The sequence below is a fragment of the Phlebotomus papatasi genome, chromosome 2, assembly GCF_024763615.1.
Source record: "Phlebotomus papatasi isolate M1 chromosome 2, Ppap_2.1, whole genome shotgun sequence".
Taxonomy (NCBI): Eukaryota; Metazoa; Arthropoda; class Insecta; order Diptera; family Psychodidae; genus Phlebotomus; species Phlebotomus papatasi.
This window is the reverse complement of record NC_077223.1, coordinates 19,179,364-19,198,221: the sequence shown is the minus strand read 5'-3', so window position 1 is coordinate 19,198,221 and position 18,858 is coordinate 19,179,364. Positions and strand designations below refer to the sequence as shown.

The 18,858-nt window shown below is 33.4% G+C and overlaps 1 protein-coding gene across 4 annotated transcripts in view; it reads right to left on the bottom strand.

Annotated features, from left to right (window-relative positions):
* LOC129802958 (matrix metalloproteinase-2) overlaps positions 1–18,858 on the bottom strand; it is a 34,066-nt gene that overhangs the window by 5,736 nt on the left and 9,472 nt on the right. For all 4 annotated transcript variants that reach the window (XM_055849214.1, XM_055849213.1, XM_055849216.1 and 1 more), the window contains one exon: positions 14,876–15,069. In XM_055849214.1, coding sequence (XP_055705189.1) covers positions 14,876–15,069 — 194 coding nt within the window. The remainder of the gene's footprint in view (positions 1–14,875; positions 15,070–18,858) is intronic.

Sequence of the window (18,858 nt, the reverse complement as noted above, 5' to 3'; positions counted from 1 at the left end):
TTAAAGATACCCTTTTTCATGTTAATTTTACCAGTAAAAAGGTGTAAAATTAACATTAAAAAATGTTGATATATTTATATTTTGCGTTGTGGGTTAGTAGCATATATTGCTACAACAATGCGTAAAAAAAGTCTGCATTAACTTAATCTAACAGATAAAGATTTATCTATACTATCGATTCGATAGTATCGAAAAGTTATTATTGCACCCTAGCATCTATGAACTGATATGGGTCTCGTCCTTCAAAGTCTAATATATAATTATAAAAAATAGCAGTTCACTTAGTTGTTTACTACTGCCCCAGTTTTCCCTACTTATAAGTTCGTTTCGAGATATAAGGATAAAGGCTATCGTTAAATGTTGAAGGTCATATTCCAGTTTTTAGAGATCAAAAATATTAACCCTTTAACGACGAGACACTTTTTACGGACTGAAAATCAACAATAAAAATTAAACTGAGAAATATAATCAATGATAAGTCTTACATCTAACCTTGAAAAGTCCAACAGAGTCTGATTTGGTGTGTTTTGCGCCTCTATGGACGATAGGGACAAAAATAACCCAAAAGTTTAAGTAATTTTTCTGACAATACCAATGAATAATAATTTTCGCTTTAATGAAAAATATTACGTATGAGTATTCTAGTTTTTATTGCCAAAAGGGTTTTGCTTAAAAAAATTGGAAGTATAAAAAATAAATAAAATCAATTATGAATTTGAAAATTTGAAAATTCGCCATTTTTGAGCTCAAATATTTACTACATGGCAAATAGCTGGAGATTTCCAAAAAATATCCTAGATTCCTTCAACCTTCTACTTTGGAATTACGTACAAAAGAAAAAAATAACTTTAGGTAGTCAGGAAAAATAATTTTCTTTATGGGACACCGGTGTTCCAATCGTCCTTAAAAGGTTAAATTTGCTCACATGTAAAAGACGTTAGAGACCCGATAAATCAATATTAGCAAAAAAAAAATATTTTTCAATTAACGTTCAGGTTTTAAAGGTCATCTTTTAAAGACATAGGCCATAGGTCACACTCCTTTAGAAGATGTGTTTCTCAAAGGTCAAAGATTTTATTAAAATTCCGCATGTTTATTTTGATAAAAAATCGATAAAGCGATGTTACAAATAAAATAAATAGTTTTCGGATAATGTTTAAGGTTAAAGGTCATCATTCAAGGTCACAACCCTTTCGAACACATGTTTATTTTTTGGAGGACAAACATTAATGGTTCTTCATGATTGTGAATGCGTGTCAATTGGTTATAAATTGAATTCACAAAAATTTGAGTATTTCGACAATCTTTTTCACAGTAACTTTTCTCTATTTATTGATTCTGTATTTGGATCATCTACAAATTTTACCGTCACATACAATATATCCTCATAAATTATTCTCTTACTTCTATGAATAAATAAATATTTCAATGATTCTTATATCGCTTTTAAGAAAAGCCTATTAACCCTTCTGTATTATTCAATGACTTTTCAACGCCCGTATTTTCTTAACATGGCAAGAGACACTTCTTCCTCTCATTGTAGTGGCATATTTTTCCATCATAATTCAGAGTGACAACAAGAATTTATATTAAAAGCAAAGAATGGTGAACATTTTAATGCAAGGATAGGAGACATTTTACCATGAAATATCACCCTCACATAAACACAAATCTAATAAATATTTATAAAATCGCACTTCTTTTTTTTGTCCTCTCAACTGGAAATGCTACATGCTAATTGTTAAATTCACCATGATGGTGACACTATTAGAATGATAGTTACAATTGAACTATGGATATTTATCCCTTTTCCACTGGGCCTAGTGTACAATCACCAAACCCATATAGAATACTTCATTTAATTATCTGGCAACTCACATATACGAGGAGTATGGAGTAGTATCAATTATAAAACAGCATGAATTCGTAATATACAAATGCTACAAGAGTTTTTTCCATACACTATTCAGTCACATTGACATTCAATTGACACTAGTTAAAATCATAAATTGATAACAATTTATTTGTTTGAATGTTACTAAGAGTTGACGGTGAAGAAGAGTGTATTTTTTCTCTCTCTTAATGCCTGAAGAATTAAATTTTCAGAGAATGTCTGGAGCTGTTTTAATTGAAAATTGAGTCAAAGGGAGCAGCACCCTAATCTACTTTATACTTTGGAGGCTTTGTACTTTTCAAAGTCAGAAATTCTAGCCTTAAATGTGAATATAAGTATTGGATATGACGGCAGGATTAACACAACTCGTTCCAAACGGCAAGGGATATCGGGAAATTCAACGGTTTTTAAATATTAGGGAATTTATGAAAAAATTCTAAAATAATTTAATAATTGTGAAAAATTACAGAAATTGCATGTTATTTAGGAATTTCAGGCAATTAGGAATTAGGCTAAACCTCTAGTTAAATACCGTTCAACCACTAGGAATCGGTAATAGCCACACAGAGCAAAAGCGGGGTATTTAAAACGGATATACGTATACAAAAGGGCTATTATATTTTATAAACCAAATTAATATACTCAGCCTTTGTCCCTAAGGTCCTTAAGCCTCAAATGTAACGACGTCACAAGTACGAATTATTAGAACGGAAAGTTTTCGCTGTTTCAAAAAATTTCTTAAACTTCTTGTATCTCATGTTCAGAATTCTACTGGACTGACTATGATAACTTATTGGAAAGGTCTCAGATTCAGCTACAATATACTAAAATCTAAGATGATATAAGGGAAAAGTACCCCGGATCGGAATGTTAAGAGACATGCTCGATATTTAGTTGAAAATATAAGCCTCAAAATACTATTTGGTATTTTTGTGTATGCTAATCGGTATATTAGTGATCCATTTAACTATATCTGTGCGTTTGAACTTCAAAATTTTACAATAAATTAATAAAAAATAGATGTAATTGCTACCGTGTACTCTGTACCTCGGATCGTCACGAATTTAATCAGGTGTCTCACGGAAAATTGGTTTTATAAATTAAATCTACACTAATGCACTGTATTCTTGTAAGAATTAAATGGCAAAAAGGGTAAAAAGTAGCTAACAATTTTTAAAAGTTCATTTTAATTGGTGCAATAATATGACAATAACAATAAAAAAACTTAAATGAATAATCAGCCTTAAAGCTAATTAATTATTATTAATTAATAATATTTGGTAAATGAAGAGTATTACTGGGCGGAAGTACTCTGTACTCCATTATTATATTTTTTCTTACTTTTTTTTTAAAACAATGTTTCCTCATTGTTTATTTCAGTTTGATCAATCTTATTCTTTTAGAAATATCAGATCTTTAATGCTTTTGCCATAAAAAGGGGTTTCAGTTTAAGCATATACTTCGGGAGAGAAAATCTTCAAAAGAATGCTTATTATAGTTCTGTCAAGAGCAAGATGATTTGCGCTCCAGACACTAAATCTTTCAAAACTGGCTTTCGAAAAACTCTTTCGACAAATTTCAGTTGTATATATTCGTGTAAATTACACAGGAGCACAATAATTTGTTTCGACAATATTGTGGATGCAGATGTTGTTACGAAGTGGAATTTCGGTCTTTTAAACTTATTTTTCTCTTTTTTTTTTCTTTTTGCCAACGTTTTTCACAGGATCGAAACTTTGACAAAGAGAAAATAAAGAGAGGGACAAGTTAAAAAGACCGAAATTTTACTTCGTGACTACATTTACACTGAAACGTTTTCAGTAAACGAAACGCTGGCTTTATTAAGCCGAAGTTCTAGCTTTTATTCTCACGTCAAATCCTCGTTTAGTGAAAACTGCAAAACTTTTAAAAATTATTAATACCTTTATTGATAAGCTTCCACAGTCAAGTGTGCTAATTCGGGCGCTTCGCTATCTGGATCGTTTATAACTAAACAACTTAAAATAATATTTTTATTTTTATTTCCGTAATATAGTCACACTACAGTAACATAATAATAACTATTCAAGTTTGAGAAAAAGCAAAAATAATATTTTTATCCATTAAATAAGTGAGTGTAATCGACTCATTTCAATCTTGTGTCAGCTGGGTTCTTCACTAAAAATTTTCTATCAGTGATATTTTCGCTAATGACAACTAGTTGATTGAAAACATTTATTGTTTTTTCCTTGTGAAAAAAGTATTTCAAATCCAAATGTTTAATTAAAAGTGAATTAGCGAAAAGGCGACCCAGTTAGTGCATGCTGACTTATTTCAGTATTGTCATTATTTTATAAATTTTCTTTAATATTTTTGATATTTTTTTTTTACATTGTGTTTCTGAATGAAACAGTGAATAATTCTATGGATTTAGAAGAAATAAAAAAGAATTTCATCAGTCCAAAAACAAGCCTTTAAGTAGCACTCTTCGGAAAACGATCCAGTTACCCCACCTTACTATATGCCCAGGGGCCCATCAAGCGTAATAAAAAGTGAAGCTATTTTTCACTTTTCCTTGTAAAAATTTTGCAGATATTGCACTGCGCCTTAAACAAATTTGCTCGTAGTTCTTGTATTATTTCGGCGAACATTATGAATTATGTATTTTTAGATAGCTTTTAATGCACGATTTCGAAATATATCAGTCTGATAAGTCAATTCTCTTTAGGAAAAAACTTGCCAATAGTCTTCAGTGCCTTTATGCAAAAACGTATGGAAAAATGAAATGTCGAGAGGAACCTGATATGCCTTACGGGCTTCAGACTTAAAAATTTTCTTAAAGCTCTGGAACGGTTAAGACATTAAAAAATCACTGTAACTGCTTCTTGTTTGGAAAAGCAAGACTTTCAGAAATTAGGCTAAACCTTGGGCCTGATACCGCATTAAGTTAGGGAAATATTTCACTTTACGAAAAAATTTAAAGGGACCAAAAGAGAAATATTCAATTTAAAACAGGCGCTTCCAGGTAGTCTTTTAAGAAATTTATAAACAGCTATTAGGATCATTGATTTTTAAAAGTTTAACGGATTCACTAGCCTTGTTCCATACACTTCTAAGTTCAATTTTCTCCAAAAATCTTCCCTTTTATAAACAATTATTTAATCTAATATGGACCTTAAGGGCTTATTAAACTAACTCTAGGTAAATCTTTAGAGTGAGTAGTACGAGATGTTTATTTTTTCTTTTCAAAACTAACTTACAGAAATTGTTCACCAATCAGTCCTTAGAGGTATTCTAGGCCCTAGGTGCGATGCGCCGAAAGTTCTAATTCAATATAAAGTTGTCCATTAGCGTTGCACGAAGAAATTGATTTGGGACGGTTATTGGGGAAGAAAAAATTTGTAAATATTTTAAAAGGGGAAAAAACTTCACCTTTGACATTTTCTTCTTATGACATAACACCAAGGCATTGCTCTTGGGTTCACAGGAAAAATATCTTGCAACAATGTCTCAGGGAGAGAGAGAGAAATAATAAAAGAAGACACTTTTTCCAACAAGTATAAATTATTCTGTGAAACATACATACTTTTAGATTTTTAGAGAATACTTTAAAAAGGTCATGACATTTTTGTGTATGGAGATTAAAAGAAAAAGGAGAAATCAATCCTTTTTTTTAAAGACACATCACCTCATATTCTAAAAGTAATGTTTTGAGCCCCTGGAGAAAATTATGAGGATATATTGATCACTTGTATATTTTAGATAGAAAAGTATAAGCACCCAATATATATAAGTTTTTTTCTTGTCCAAGCAGAAAATGTAGTTATATTGAACTGTGGGTGTCCACTCAATGGCACTGTTTAACACCGACTGAATACAATATGTAATGAACGCCTCTATTTGAAATTCTGCTGAAGAAATGATATTGGGAAAACATATTGGGGGTTCTTGAAGAAGTGCGACGGAGCAGAGTAGAGTTCTCCTTAAAATCCAAACTCTCAGCAACATGAGACAACCATATAGAACTAACTCTCAGTGAGCAAAAGCAGCTGATGACCACCATGAAAAATTTCATCAGTCAACTTACATTGCTGGTATCAGAATGAGACAAATATACCACTAGATAAATTCCCAGTTAAATTACAGGGTACTCACTCAATATACCATAGTAAATAAAGTATGCCTGTTTTTATCATGTACAGGCCAATGTGAAAAAAATAACCAATTCGACAGAAATATTATTGAATATATATTAAAAATCAATATCAACTAAACAAATTGACAGAAAGAAATGAAAGATGGTAATGAGACAAAATATTTAAAAAAAAAAGTGGATGGCAAAGCGTACCAGCTTTGCGGAATGCTCGAAATTCTAAGTTTCGGGTTTCGCATTCTTTGCTTATGTTAATTTAACAATTATATAAACAGTTTGGCTAAGATAGGGTACTCCGTGGTTGACTTTGACTTCCTCATGTTCGTAAGCTTTTCTTTAATTCTAGCACTTAAGGATGGTATTCACCGATCCAATCTACCATCCCAAATAGCAATTTGGAGTAAGATTACCGTTGGATGTATGTATTCTGGATTCCAGAATCGGGTCGTATGACGGTCGTCAGAGAGTCGAATGACGGAAAGTGGGGAATAATATGACGACGGAAGTCATTTGGCGTCATAATAACTCTAAGATTACTCGCTCACGACTAAAATATGACGCCGACTTCCAGTAACTTCCAGTGTCCCTATAAAAAATCTTCCTAATAGCTACCTAATAGTTAATAGAATATAATTAATGCTTTTGAGAACAACGAAAAAATCGCAAAACTTGAAGGCTGCTGCATTTAAAGGCAGACGACTTTCCCCTAATGCTGTGACCAAAACACGACAGGAAGACGACTAATTTTTAAGATTACAATTAGGAGTAATCTTTCTGACCATTTCTTGAACACCAAAAACCAGTAATTTTTGAGTCAGAGTAATTTTTTGCGGATTGGGATGTACGATCGGTGAAGATCATTCTTACACATTAAAATTAAGGAAAAGTTTAAGAACAGTAGAGGGGCAAAGTCATCCACAGGGGACATAGTCATCCGCATCTACGGTAATTTGGAACTGATTTCCAATTTGGAAAATTCAAGATTTCCCACTGTTTCACATGTGCAAAAAAAATAAAAAAAAGAATCACGAAATAGAAGAAAAACGGTTTTTCTTTGTTGTTTTTTGCTTTCCATATTCCAAATTCCAAATTGGAAATCGTTCCAAATTACCCCATTTTACCCTACTTATTAAGAAATTTTCGAGTATTTATAAAGTTTTTTTCGATTTAATTGTACAGTGCCGAACAAAATTGTACCAATAATGTTTCAAAATTCTTTATAAAGGATTTAATATCTCAAGATCTAATTTATATTTTGACTGAAACTTTTTTTCTTAGAGAGCTTTATTATAAAGCTACAAATTGTGCCTTATTAGATTTTTTTAGGAGAAGGACTAATATTTTTGTAGAGCCTTTTAAAAATAGGATGCAGTGGTACAATTTTGTCACTTGTACCTAAACGCTACTTTTTGTTTTAAAATTTTTTTTTATGAACAATTTACGTAAGATAAGATTTTGCCGGGGGTCAGTTCTCCATTTCGGATATTCCGATGCATCCAGGCCACCAATTGGGCCCCTTATGCTTCCCCACTCCTATTCTATCTTATCCCCCGATACGGGTAGCCACCCCATATCACAGCTCTGTGGGCAACCAGTGCCGCTACTATATCACAGCAGCCCATCTCGGTGTGTGTTTTGGATCAGTAACAGTGAATATTTGTATCGATTGAAGTACCACTTTCATGCCGAAACTCGTTCTCGTACCAGCCTGTATTGTTTAGGCGGTTCACTTTTTTGCTAATGTGCACCATTGGCATTACTATTCATTCATTTACTGGACGAATTCAAAGCCGATATGGCATGAGAAATCTTTTTCTGCTGCTGCTCAGCTTTGAACCCCAGACCTCGCAGTCATAGAGCTACTACTCTATCCACTGACCCACTCGAGGCCCTCAACAATTTAAGTAAAAAGGAATTTAATATAATATAATGTCTTCCCGCTGTTATTAATGCATTTTCCATGAACACTTCCGGTTCCCATAGAAACCGCTTCAGACTTATCAAGATCGAAAAAAAATCCAATTTCCTTCTTATTAAGACCATTAGTATGAATAATTCAAGATCATCGTTATAGGTCGTCGAAAAGACATCAGCCAAAAAGGAAGCATTACATTCATTTAGTTTCGGTTTTAAAGCTTCGAGAGCTTTCTCAAGTCTTAGGCTTATTTTGACTTCAAGAATGAAAATTGTACCCTTGCCTGTAACATTCTGGAAAATATTGTGTCTGCACTTCAATATCCTAAAAGAGTTATGTGGGTCTTGTAGTTCCAAAAAGAATTTATAATTTTAACATATCCTTATATCAATTTTAAAAGCTCCATCCATTCGGATCTTAAACTCTAGAAGATACAGTAGTCAATCGGCTTTTTCAATCGGTCGAACAATTTTATTAAAAAAAAAGAAAAACCTTGTAATTATGCGAAGATGGATTTCTATCGAAGAGGGGGGGGGTCCTGAGAAGACCCAAAGAACTTATCTCTAATCATTTAGCTTTTAACGGTCATAGTGTTTAACAAGTAACTCATTTCTTCTGAAATCGTTTGATTCCCAAAAAATTAACACAAAATAATGGAAAAGGGATGGAAAATGAAAATTTAAGATGTCGATGTACTGCTTTGTATGTGGAGTTCGAACAAACAAAAAAAAAACAGATCTAATGGTATTTATTCTTCACCCGCTGTACTCTTCGTCATCCAATTGGGCACAATTTTATGCATTTTTCTGAGCTTAAGATAAATAAACTCATTTAGATTTATGGTCATTAGACATTAAACATATGGTGACACAAGATATGAAGAAAAAAAATCCAGAGGCCGTTTTATTAACTGATTAGGTTCGCCATAATCAAATTAAACTACCCACTTTTGAGCATAAAACGCTCAAAATGGGAGATATTAGAAAATTTAGTGACAAACATATTTAAATAACAATTTGTCGCATGGTGATTACCATTAATAAATTAATAACAATAAGGGGGATATGGGATCAAACACGCACAAAATGCTAAATTATTTCTTTGGAAAATTGTACAAAATACAAGGAGAATTTACAGATGTGTGCTAGTAATATAGACGCACTGGCATGAAAAATGTCCAACTATAACTTCAGAATCGCGTGGTAGCTGGAAAAATTAATCCGAAAGCATTTGAAATCATGTCTGAGATGACAAGACCATATTGCTTCTTAATTTTCTTTTTTTTTTAAGAATATTATACTATTTTTATGAATAAAAAATTGATATAAATTTAATTTATATTTTACCATCAAGATTTAAGTTTCTTATTTCAAGTTTTTAAGACTCTTTTGAAAGCTCTTAAAAATGCTTTAGTATTACTTTTTGATAAAAGACATATATTTTTTATAGCTCCTAAATGGAGTTCAAATTATGTACGCCAATATTTTATCCTAAATTTTATTTGACGTGTAATTTAATCAAATGAAGTGCAATATGATTTGTGATATGATTACTTATTTTCATAATAACTTCCGAAAGGGATGATTTCAATTTTTTTCAGAATCAACAGGACTAAAGTTCCGGTAAAACCACCGGATGTTTGGACGAACCTCGACAATCTATAAGACTTGGAAAGACCTTCCACTTGCCACGGATGCTAATGTTCAACACAGGATAAGTTGGATTGATGAAATGGCTCTCGGGGAACTATCGAAGGACTTGTCTATAAAGCTGTGAAGCAGTCGGCCATGCTTTATGGTGCTGAATGTTGAGGATTCCAAAAGGTTAACGATAACCGCCTACATGTGACAGAAATGTGAATGCTAGGGCAGTCCTTGGGACTGACCCTGGAAAGGGTCAAAAATGATCGTATCAGAGAAAGTCTTTGGGTTCAGTGGGTTTAGTACATTACAGGGAAAACAAGAAACAGACGGCTAAGACGGTGGATCACATTTATACCATGTGAAAAAACCATCTTAGCCGGCACATCATGGAGAAGAAGACCAATCAAGGACCAGCAAGGCCTCCAACTTTGCTGCTTCGTAGTAGCAGACCTGACTCCTCTTGAGGAGGATTTACAGCTGATAAGTAAGTAATAATAAGGATAACTTTGAATCAAATACATTCACTAAAAAAAATCGGCCGCTAAACATGGTTCAGGCCACGTAACAATGATTGTACTACATCCGTACATTCAATTCGCTCTCAAAATGAACAAATCCTATAGCGAATTTTATTCAAATTTGTTCAAAATTTAACTTTCTATATGAAGCCTAAACAGGAGCCTGGCTTATCAAATAGATCCAAATTAATACTGAAAATAAACATCAATTACTATTCAATTGATAATTTGAAGAATTAAATTTGACCGAATAGTTATAGATTCATAATCAATTGGAAACAGTTCAAATTTGTCTGCAATTTAAAGAACTTTAAAAAATTAATTTATGTTAAAATCTGTTAAAAGCTCCTTTTGCCACGATCTCTTTAACTTTTTAGTAAAAAAAAATAAAAGAAGTAAAGCGTTCCATGGTTTGCGGAATGCTTGAACTTATGTCTTCGATACATAATTTATTGTTCAACGATTCTCAACCGATTTAAACTGATTCAAATCACTTAAAAAATCGCCCAAAATAGTTTAGGAATAATACAATTTATTTTTGGATAAAAATTATCAGTTCTTAACCAGCTCATAACCGATTGGGATCGGTTCAGACTTGTGAGAAATTCCAATACCCTTCCAATCAGCCCAAATGTGATACTTTCGATTGAGAAGTACGCTCTCTAATACCTTTTAAACCTTTGACCTTAAAACTCGTTATTGGGATTGATTCAACGGTATTATTGTATATTAACGAATTGTTCGCCTGAATGAAAGATCGCACAACGCATTTTCGAGCAATCCCAAACAATATTGTGTTGGAGGGTTGGAGGGAAAATAAGATGCATGTTAAATGTTCTTGGGAGGGGGCGTCGTGAAGGTCATAATTGTCTATCTCTAACCGTTTAACCTGAAAAGCTGGTAACAGTTGGACGGACAGACGTACAAACAGCGTGACGTCAAAAAAAAACCCGAAACTTTAGATTTCCAAAATTCTACCAAAATACGATGTCTTTGGGGAGAAAGGAATTGAAAAAAATAGGTAGGAATAAAAGAAAAATGGGGTAGGGAGCAAATTGCGGTTATGTTATTAATTTCAGTGAAGATTTATAAGGGGCTTCGCAAATGGCCGCAAGTCTTTATCTCCAATCGTTTGGCCTCGAGCTCTGAGGACAGATGTTCGAACCAATATCCAAAACTCTCGTTTCGCATAATCTCAGATTTGCAAAATTATACTGATGACTCTATGTAAGATTAGGTATGGAACTATTGTGGTTTCGAGAATTAAAGCGTGTCCCGAATTTAAAATACAAGAAGACAAATGACTCATTAGAAAACTATAGTACATATAAAATAGTATTTATATTTCTTGAAAGGGTATTTCATTGTGATTCAAATCCACTATATGGTTATGAACTATATGACATGATGCCAAATCAGGCCAAAATAGAGGAGAGATATCGTGGCTTTGATACAGTGGCAAAAGTCGTTTTTGGAGGCACTCTTTAATGTAGATATTTGCGTTCATCGTCCCTATCATGAAAAATTCTTCGCTGCGACGTCCACAAGAGCAGATTGCCATCCAAACCATGTATTTCTTCGAGAACTTGTCGTACTCTTTGAACCTGTACTTGCTGGCTACACCCGTACGAGTCTTCGCCGTGTAAAACTGTTATTGGCCGGGCAACTGCGTAAATTCACCTTTTACGACAGTTTCGTCGTCCATCAAAATGCATCCTTGAAAGTCTTTCAAAACTCGATCACTCAGATTTCTCAACCTCGTTTTGGCATTTTGCCTCTGCTTGTCCGTGCGATGGGGAGCAGCTAGAGCTTTGTACGTTATCAATCCGTTAATCTCTTTGATCCTCTGCACTAAGCTATTGGAGATACCCAGCTTTTTGCTCACATCTCTGACTCTGACTGAAAGGCAAGGTTGCTTCTGGAAAAGCGCCAACACTCTCTTCTCCATCCTCTTGTCTACAGCTCCAGGTTTTCTGCCACATCCTGGCTTTCGAACAACAGTCCTGAGTTCCTTGAAACGTAATATAACCCATCGCACTGTAGATGGACACTTTCCGGTGATACTTCCGATTTCATAATAGCTCGCTTTTGGATTCTTTAGGTACGTGTCCACGATCAATTTGCGCAGGTTCTCCATTTTTATCACTTTTCTCAGCCAAAACACAACCTTTTTCAATATTTTTTTCAAAAATGAAAACCTGACGAAATTCTCTTGAAACGTCAAAAAAATTCAAAACAAAACTCAATTCCTTTTGTGACTAACTTCATGTCGAAAACTTAGTATTTAAATTCGAGACACGCTTTATTATATTTTAATAGCTAGTCCGATACTTAAAATTTCCTGAAAAGATTCACGGGTCAAATCCATTAGGAATATAGAGAAAAGATTGAATTGTTCGAAGCTTGAGTCGTCCGAAGGTAGGGCACTTTCCTCTACTTATATTAATAATGGTGGCACAACGTTCCATAGAGGAACTAGATCTTCCCACACGGGAAGTTCGGGACATCCATTATTATTTTGTCATATACAGGAATGGGTTTGTCAATCCCATGCCCCGTGGTATCAAGTGCAGTGAAGCTCACTGGATGCAATTCGAACACCTTTTTCCGGTGGAAAAATTCTTAGTGACCTAAAGGGGATTCGAACCCGGGACATTTGCATCATAGAGCGAGTGCTCTACCACTTGACCCATTGAGTGCCCACGCAGCAAATAAGGTAGGGCAGATTGGGGCAAAAAGTCACAAATCGAAAAATTCAAAATTCAATATCTTCCCAGGTAAATAAGATAACGGCTTAAATTTTTTTCCATAGATAACCTCCATAGGTCTTCTTCAATGTCGTAAGTTTGTTAGAATTTGAACAAGGAATTTAGAAAATAAAAAAAAAATATCGAAATTTTTATCCCTATTTTTGAAATATTTTCCTTGCAGAAGATATCAATTATTTGCTACTTATATTTATTAATGATACTGGTGAATATTTACAGGTGAATATTTCCCAAATTATCTGGATATTCTTTCAATAGGAATCCGCTATCTATTTTAGAATTTTACAAAGATTCTTTTCTCCAGAAATCCTTTTATTAAAAACTACCACTTGAGGTAAAAAGTAACAAAAGCTATGGAGCAAAAAGTAAATAAAATATCCGTTTTATGACTTTTTGTCACAGTCCCCCCTAGTTTTAATTTGTGACACAAACCCCTACTTACGGCTTTTAAATTTAAAGATAGCTTAAAGAAATGAACTTTAATTTCATTTTAGGTATTGTCAAGTCTATTAATTTTTAGCTTTAAAGAATAATGACACTTTTCAGTTGGTGATCGGAGAATGTGAATCATCTCCAAAAGGCGGATTCAAATTAAAGATTTATTACACATTTTAAGGGTATAATCTTGTCCCAAATGAGAAGTCATTCATTTTATATAAAGTTCTTCAAGATATTTATTTCTTCAAGTCATTTCGTTACTAAGGCTATCTAGGTATGAATTTCATATCAAATCTGCAAGGTGATATTTTTCTAATAATCTGGGTATTATTAATATTCAATGTACTTTTGAATTGACTGAGATTCGCTACAATCTCAATTCTATTGATTAAAGGTAATTAAATGCTTAGTAAGTTCTTTCTGTCTGAGTCAATTTTTAAAGTTTTGCAGCAAATCTAATCATTTACTTTTAGTTTTATAAATCACTTGCGATAAAACTAACGTAAATACAAATAGTGACAAATGTAATAGCACAGGTGAAGCATTATGACTGCAAAATTGCAGAAATAAAATACAAGATAACAGTCGTTATTCGTCCATTTGAGTTCCCAAATTTGCAATTAACTTTTACACTTTGTTAATGTCTAAATCGAATTTTATGAGGTGAATTGGCCAAATTTCATGCGAATATTAGTCATTGGGATGTGTCGTGATGACTCTTCTAATTTCCTGCTGAAGTTTGAGTGCTTTGTTACACAAAAATCCACAAGAACACATTTTCATGGTATTCTTTTTGGGGGTGTTGAATCCCATTTCCTCTTTTTTCCTCCGCCCTGTTGTTCTGTTTCTGTTTTTTTTTGTGTGTCCAAATGCAACAAGTTTCAATGGAAATGTGTCTTACTAAAAGGGATAATAAATGTGAGTTGTACAATTTAGATAATTTGCAGATAGAAGAGGACGAAAATTTGATGGTGTCCTATTTATATTTATTGTATTTCTTTATGATGCTTACACTAAAGTGAGTGAAAGAGTTTGTCTACTATTTTGTGGATGAGGATGGGTGGTTATACCTGAGTTGTGGATAAAACTACCCTTAAATGCTATCGACCCCACCCAAAATGCTCCTCCATGACGTCACTATGTCGCAAAATAGACATTTGAGTGATTGCGACAGGCGCCAGTGAGACGATAATGTTGTTTGGCGTCTTTCCATGCTTAATTCTACATCTATATGGGGGTTGAATAACGAGGCGTTATCATTTTAGCTCTAATGCTCTACACACTTCAGCGGGGGGTTGTGACTGCGATATGATGCTGAGACAGAATTAACGTGTCTCATTTTATGCCTCAATTATTGAAGCTTGGGTGTAGTAATTCTTTTTGCAATTTAAGCTCATTCCTCCTTGCTTGGACAAACATATTGATTCTCATGGTGATTCACTATCAAATTTCCCAACTACTTTTCTCATGAATTCCTGTTGATTCGCTTTTTTTTTTAATGACAACAAAATGATGATTCTTCTTTCATAAGACAGTCTAATCCACGATAACGCAACTATAGACTCACCTCCATGTTAGATTGGTGTGATTCCATTTAGGTCCTAAGATAACATAGCGTTTGAATCGTCTTGAGGGTGTGTATCGGTTGTTTGCATAAAAGTCTGTTGTTTCTTGATCATCAGGAACACCACAGCGAGGTTTCTTAAGTAAATTCGCCGTCTGTTGATCTATAACGCCAGTTACTGGTATATTTGCGAAGTTCTGTAAGATAAAACATCATGGTTTAGTTTGCATTTTGTTTAAAATTTCTTTTAAAAAGGGCGCTCTATAGTCCAGGTGCTAGAGAAATTAAATAACAAATTTTCTTTTAAAGGAGCTACTACTAGGTGTGATTCTTACATAATCACACCTATTGTAATGGGCAATTTCGTCGACTTGCTCTGATCAGTCTCAAATTTGCAGGGTAGGTGTTTGGAGCATCTTTGATGACGAAAATGAGAGGTACACTCAGTCCCGGCATTATGCATTAAAGCATAAAGCTTCCATTAAAGCATTCAATGAATTTATAGCAACAAATCCACAAATAAATGAAAGAAACTTTATTCAACACTTAATGATATCTTCTGCCAATCAAACGCTAAATTAATAATATTAAAATTTAAAAATTTAATTAATTTTTATCACAACTCTGTAGCACTTCCATTTTTTTCGTCTTGTTAAGCATCTGATTGTATACTTTTTGTTCTAAACATATCTGTCTTTTTATATTAAAAATGTATAATATTGTATAGTCCCAACTTGTTGCATTCAACCGGGGCATTAACCAAATAAATATTCTATTCTATTCTATTCTATGCACTTCGAGATTATGCACATACAATTATGCAAGTTTGCCTACTTTTGGGAGTCAATTTATGAAATCATTTTTTGAAATACGCCTGAATGTATACTTTGTGATGCGGGAAATTTTAAGACACTATGCTTATTCTTTTATTAAGGTAAATATTTTAAATATTCTAACAATTTATTGAAGAACTCCGGCCAAAGAGTACTGTTTGTTGATGAATTTCTTCTAAACAGTTGAATCTTTTTGCTCCGCGCGAAATTCGTTCTACGACCGATTCATTCAAAATAAATCGCCTGCGGGTATGCAAATTGTCTCGATGCATAAAGACATTTCGCGCGTTTTTTCGGTCCTGAAAATGTGGATAATCCCGGGACGGAGTGTACTTGTTTTGCAAATTTTCGTGTTACGATATATACGGAAATATGTGTAAAAATACGTTTTATTATTATCTAGAACAGAGGTGTGCAAGAACCGTTTGAAACCGAACAAACGTCAAATGAAACTTGTACGTCAATGGTCAAAACGCTACCTGAACTAACTTATTTTGACGTTTATTCGGTTTCAAACGGTTCTTGCACACCGCTGATCTAGAAATCCTACCATGCTTTTTCGAAAATTTTTGTCTATTTTTGTTGATCTCTTTGAGTAGATAAATTTAAAATAATAAAATATCTGTCATCTGTATTGGTACCATAGTTCTTGAACTATTTCAATTTAGAGCTAAATTGAATTTTTAAAAATTTTACGGTTTTTATAAAATTGCCCGAATCTGTTTACGCGATTTCAGTCATTTGAAGTTCATTTTGTACACCGAGAAAAATGTGGATGGTAAAATTTACCATCCTCCATACAAAATTCTAATGGCCGGATAGTAAAAAAGTCACCCAGCAAACGCGATATTAAATTGGACTGTCAAAAATTGTAGAATCTATTGCATGGATAGTAAATTCTAATATCCGGATGGTAAATTCTAATATCCCCGGATGTTAGATTTTACTAGCCGGATGGTAAATTTTACTGGCAGGATAGTAAATTTTACTAGCCGGATATTAGAATGAAAAATGTCGGAAAAATTTATTTTTCCTTATTTTCATTGCTTTTTGGCCATTGTTTGAGGGCTTGGGGCCCTTCTTGGATGATATTCTCTGTATTTCAAGCCATTTTGGTGCGTGAAAATTGACGACTGCGCCGAGATTTGAACACGCGACCTTTGTGATGACAGTCCAGCATCTTCCAGCTGCGCCACGAACTCCTGTAATGTATTCAAAGCATATCGGGAACCGTTGCATCGGCACACACGATATTCCAAAATGACATTCTAACAGCAGGATGGCAAATTTTACTGGCTTGGATGGTAATTTCAATCCAAATTACTATCCTTCGTTAAAATTTACTGTCTTCCAGTTAAATTTTAACATCTAATATGCGGCCAGTAAAATTTACTTCCCGGATATTAGAATCTAAGAGAGGTCAAGGTAAAATCTAAATGAGGATAGTAAATTTTACCATCCGGCTGTTAGAATTTATTATCCATAGGATAGTAAATTTTAAAATGTCAAGATGGTAGATTCTAAAGGAAAGTTTCTATGGAGGATGGTATTTTCTACTATCTTTTGAGATAGTAGAATTTAAAGACACGATTTGTAGAAAATACCATCCAAATTTTTCTCGGTGTAGAGCTAATTCATCTGATTTCGCGGATTTTCGCAGATCACGGAATTTATCAGAGACTTAAGCATTTCTCATCTAATTTTTCTCATTTTCACGTGAAATTTCGCACATCTCAAGCCTAAAGGAGACTCTAATATGGTGTAAAGTTTGAGGCCTCTATCTCTCATAGTTTCCGAAACAACAGACTTTAAAGTTTTCATATATTTTTGTGCAAATTGAGCTAAACTTGCATAAGTTCCAAATGAAATACCCTTGAAGTTTGTCGACAAACCGAATTTGCAATGTAAGAATCGCACCTTTGTAAGCTGATCTAGGCTTATCACTGGCTTTTTTCTATATGATAAACAATCTGAGAAGATATCGTCGGTTAGATCAGCAACTGTGTTAACTGCATTTGCTTTGTGTCTGCATTCCTTTTAATCGATGCATTGCCGCGTGGCATTTGCAACGAATACAGTTTCAAACAAATAGCACACTTGCTAATCTAATCGACAGTATGTGCATCATAATTAAAATCAACTCTATATAGATAGAAAATCCTTTGTTCGGTAACTCTTTCCGGACCGCAGCATATTCTGCAAGCCAATTTCACTATTTTTTAATCAAAAATATCTAAGCTCTGGAATTAATTGAAGTCCTACAAAAAATATCTTACACTTGGACAACCGTATAGTTTGTAATCATCCATAAGAATGGGATTTTTATCATAATTCTGAATAATTAAAAAAACATTGTTTTTCACTGAATATTCATATGCTATTTTGGGTACTCAGAGTCTCAAAAGAGACGAAAAAGTTAAATGTTTAACGAACAATTTTGTCTTTCTCTACTAGACATTACGAAATTTATTTATTTTTTTACAAAATGTTGTTTTCCGGAACAGAAAATAATGAAAGAGGTCGAAAATAATGAAGAAAAGACAAAATTTGGTTAACCCATTGAGTTCGATTTGTTTGTGAAAAGCACAACCTTTTACAAAATTATTGGTTCGTTGAATGATTAACGAACAATTTCGTACATCTCTACTAAACGTTATGAACAAGTGAAAGTTTTTTGAAAATATTGTTTTCTGATTATAATAGAATCAACTTAAAATGCTATGTATGGGAATGTTGACATGGTTCGCACAGAGTGAACCTTAAAACAACGCAAATTTTCTCTTTGTTTACAAAGTGCTAGTTCGTCATTTCTTAGCCATAAGATATATAATTATTAAGCTCATGAGACGAGATGAGAAATGGTAAGTCAGCTCTTTGCAAAGAGAAAATTCGCATCGTTTGAAGGTTCACTCTGTGCGAACCATGCCTACATTCTCCTAATGTACATAGAACAAAGAGGTCGAAAATAGATAGATAGATAGATAGATTTCAGTTTATTTCATGCCTTTTAGATCTACAGATCTATTCTTATCATCATAAATCATCATAAAAAGATAAAAGTTGGTTAACCCATTTAGTTAAACCAATTTGTTGAAAGTTAAAATGTCATATTGTCGTCTTTTTGATTAAATTAAGAAGAAAAAACGTCGGAAG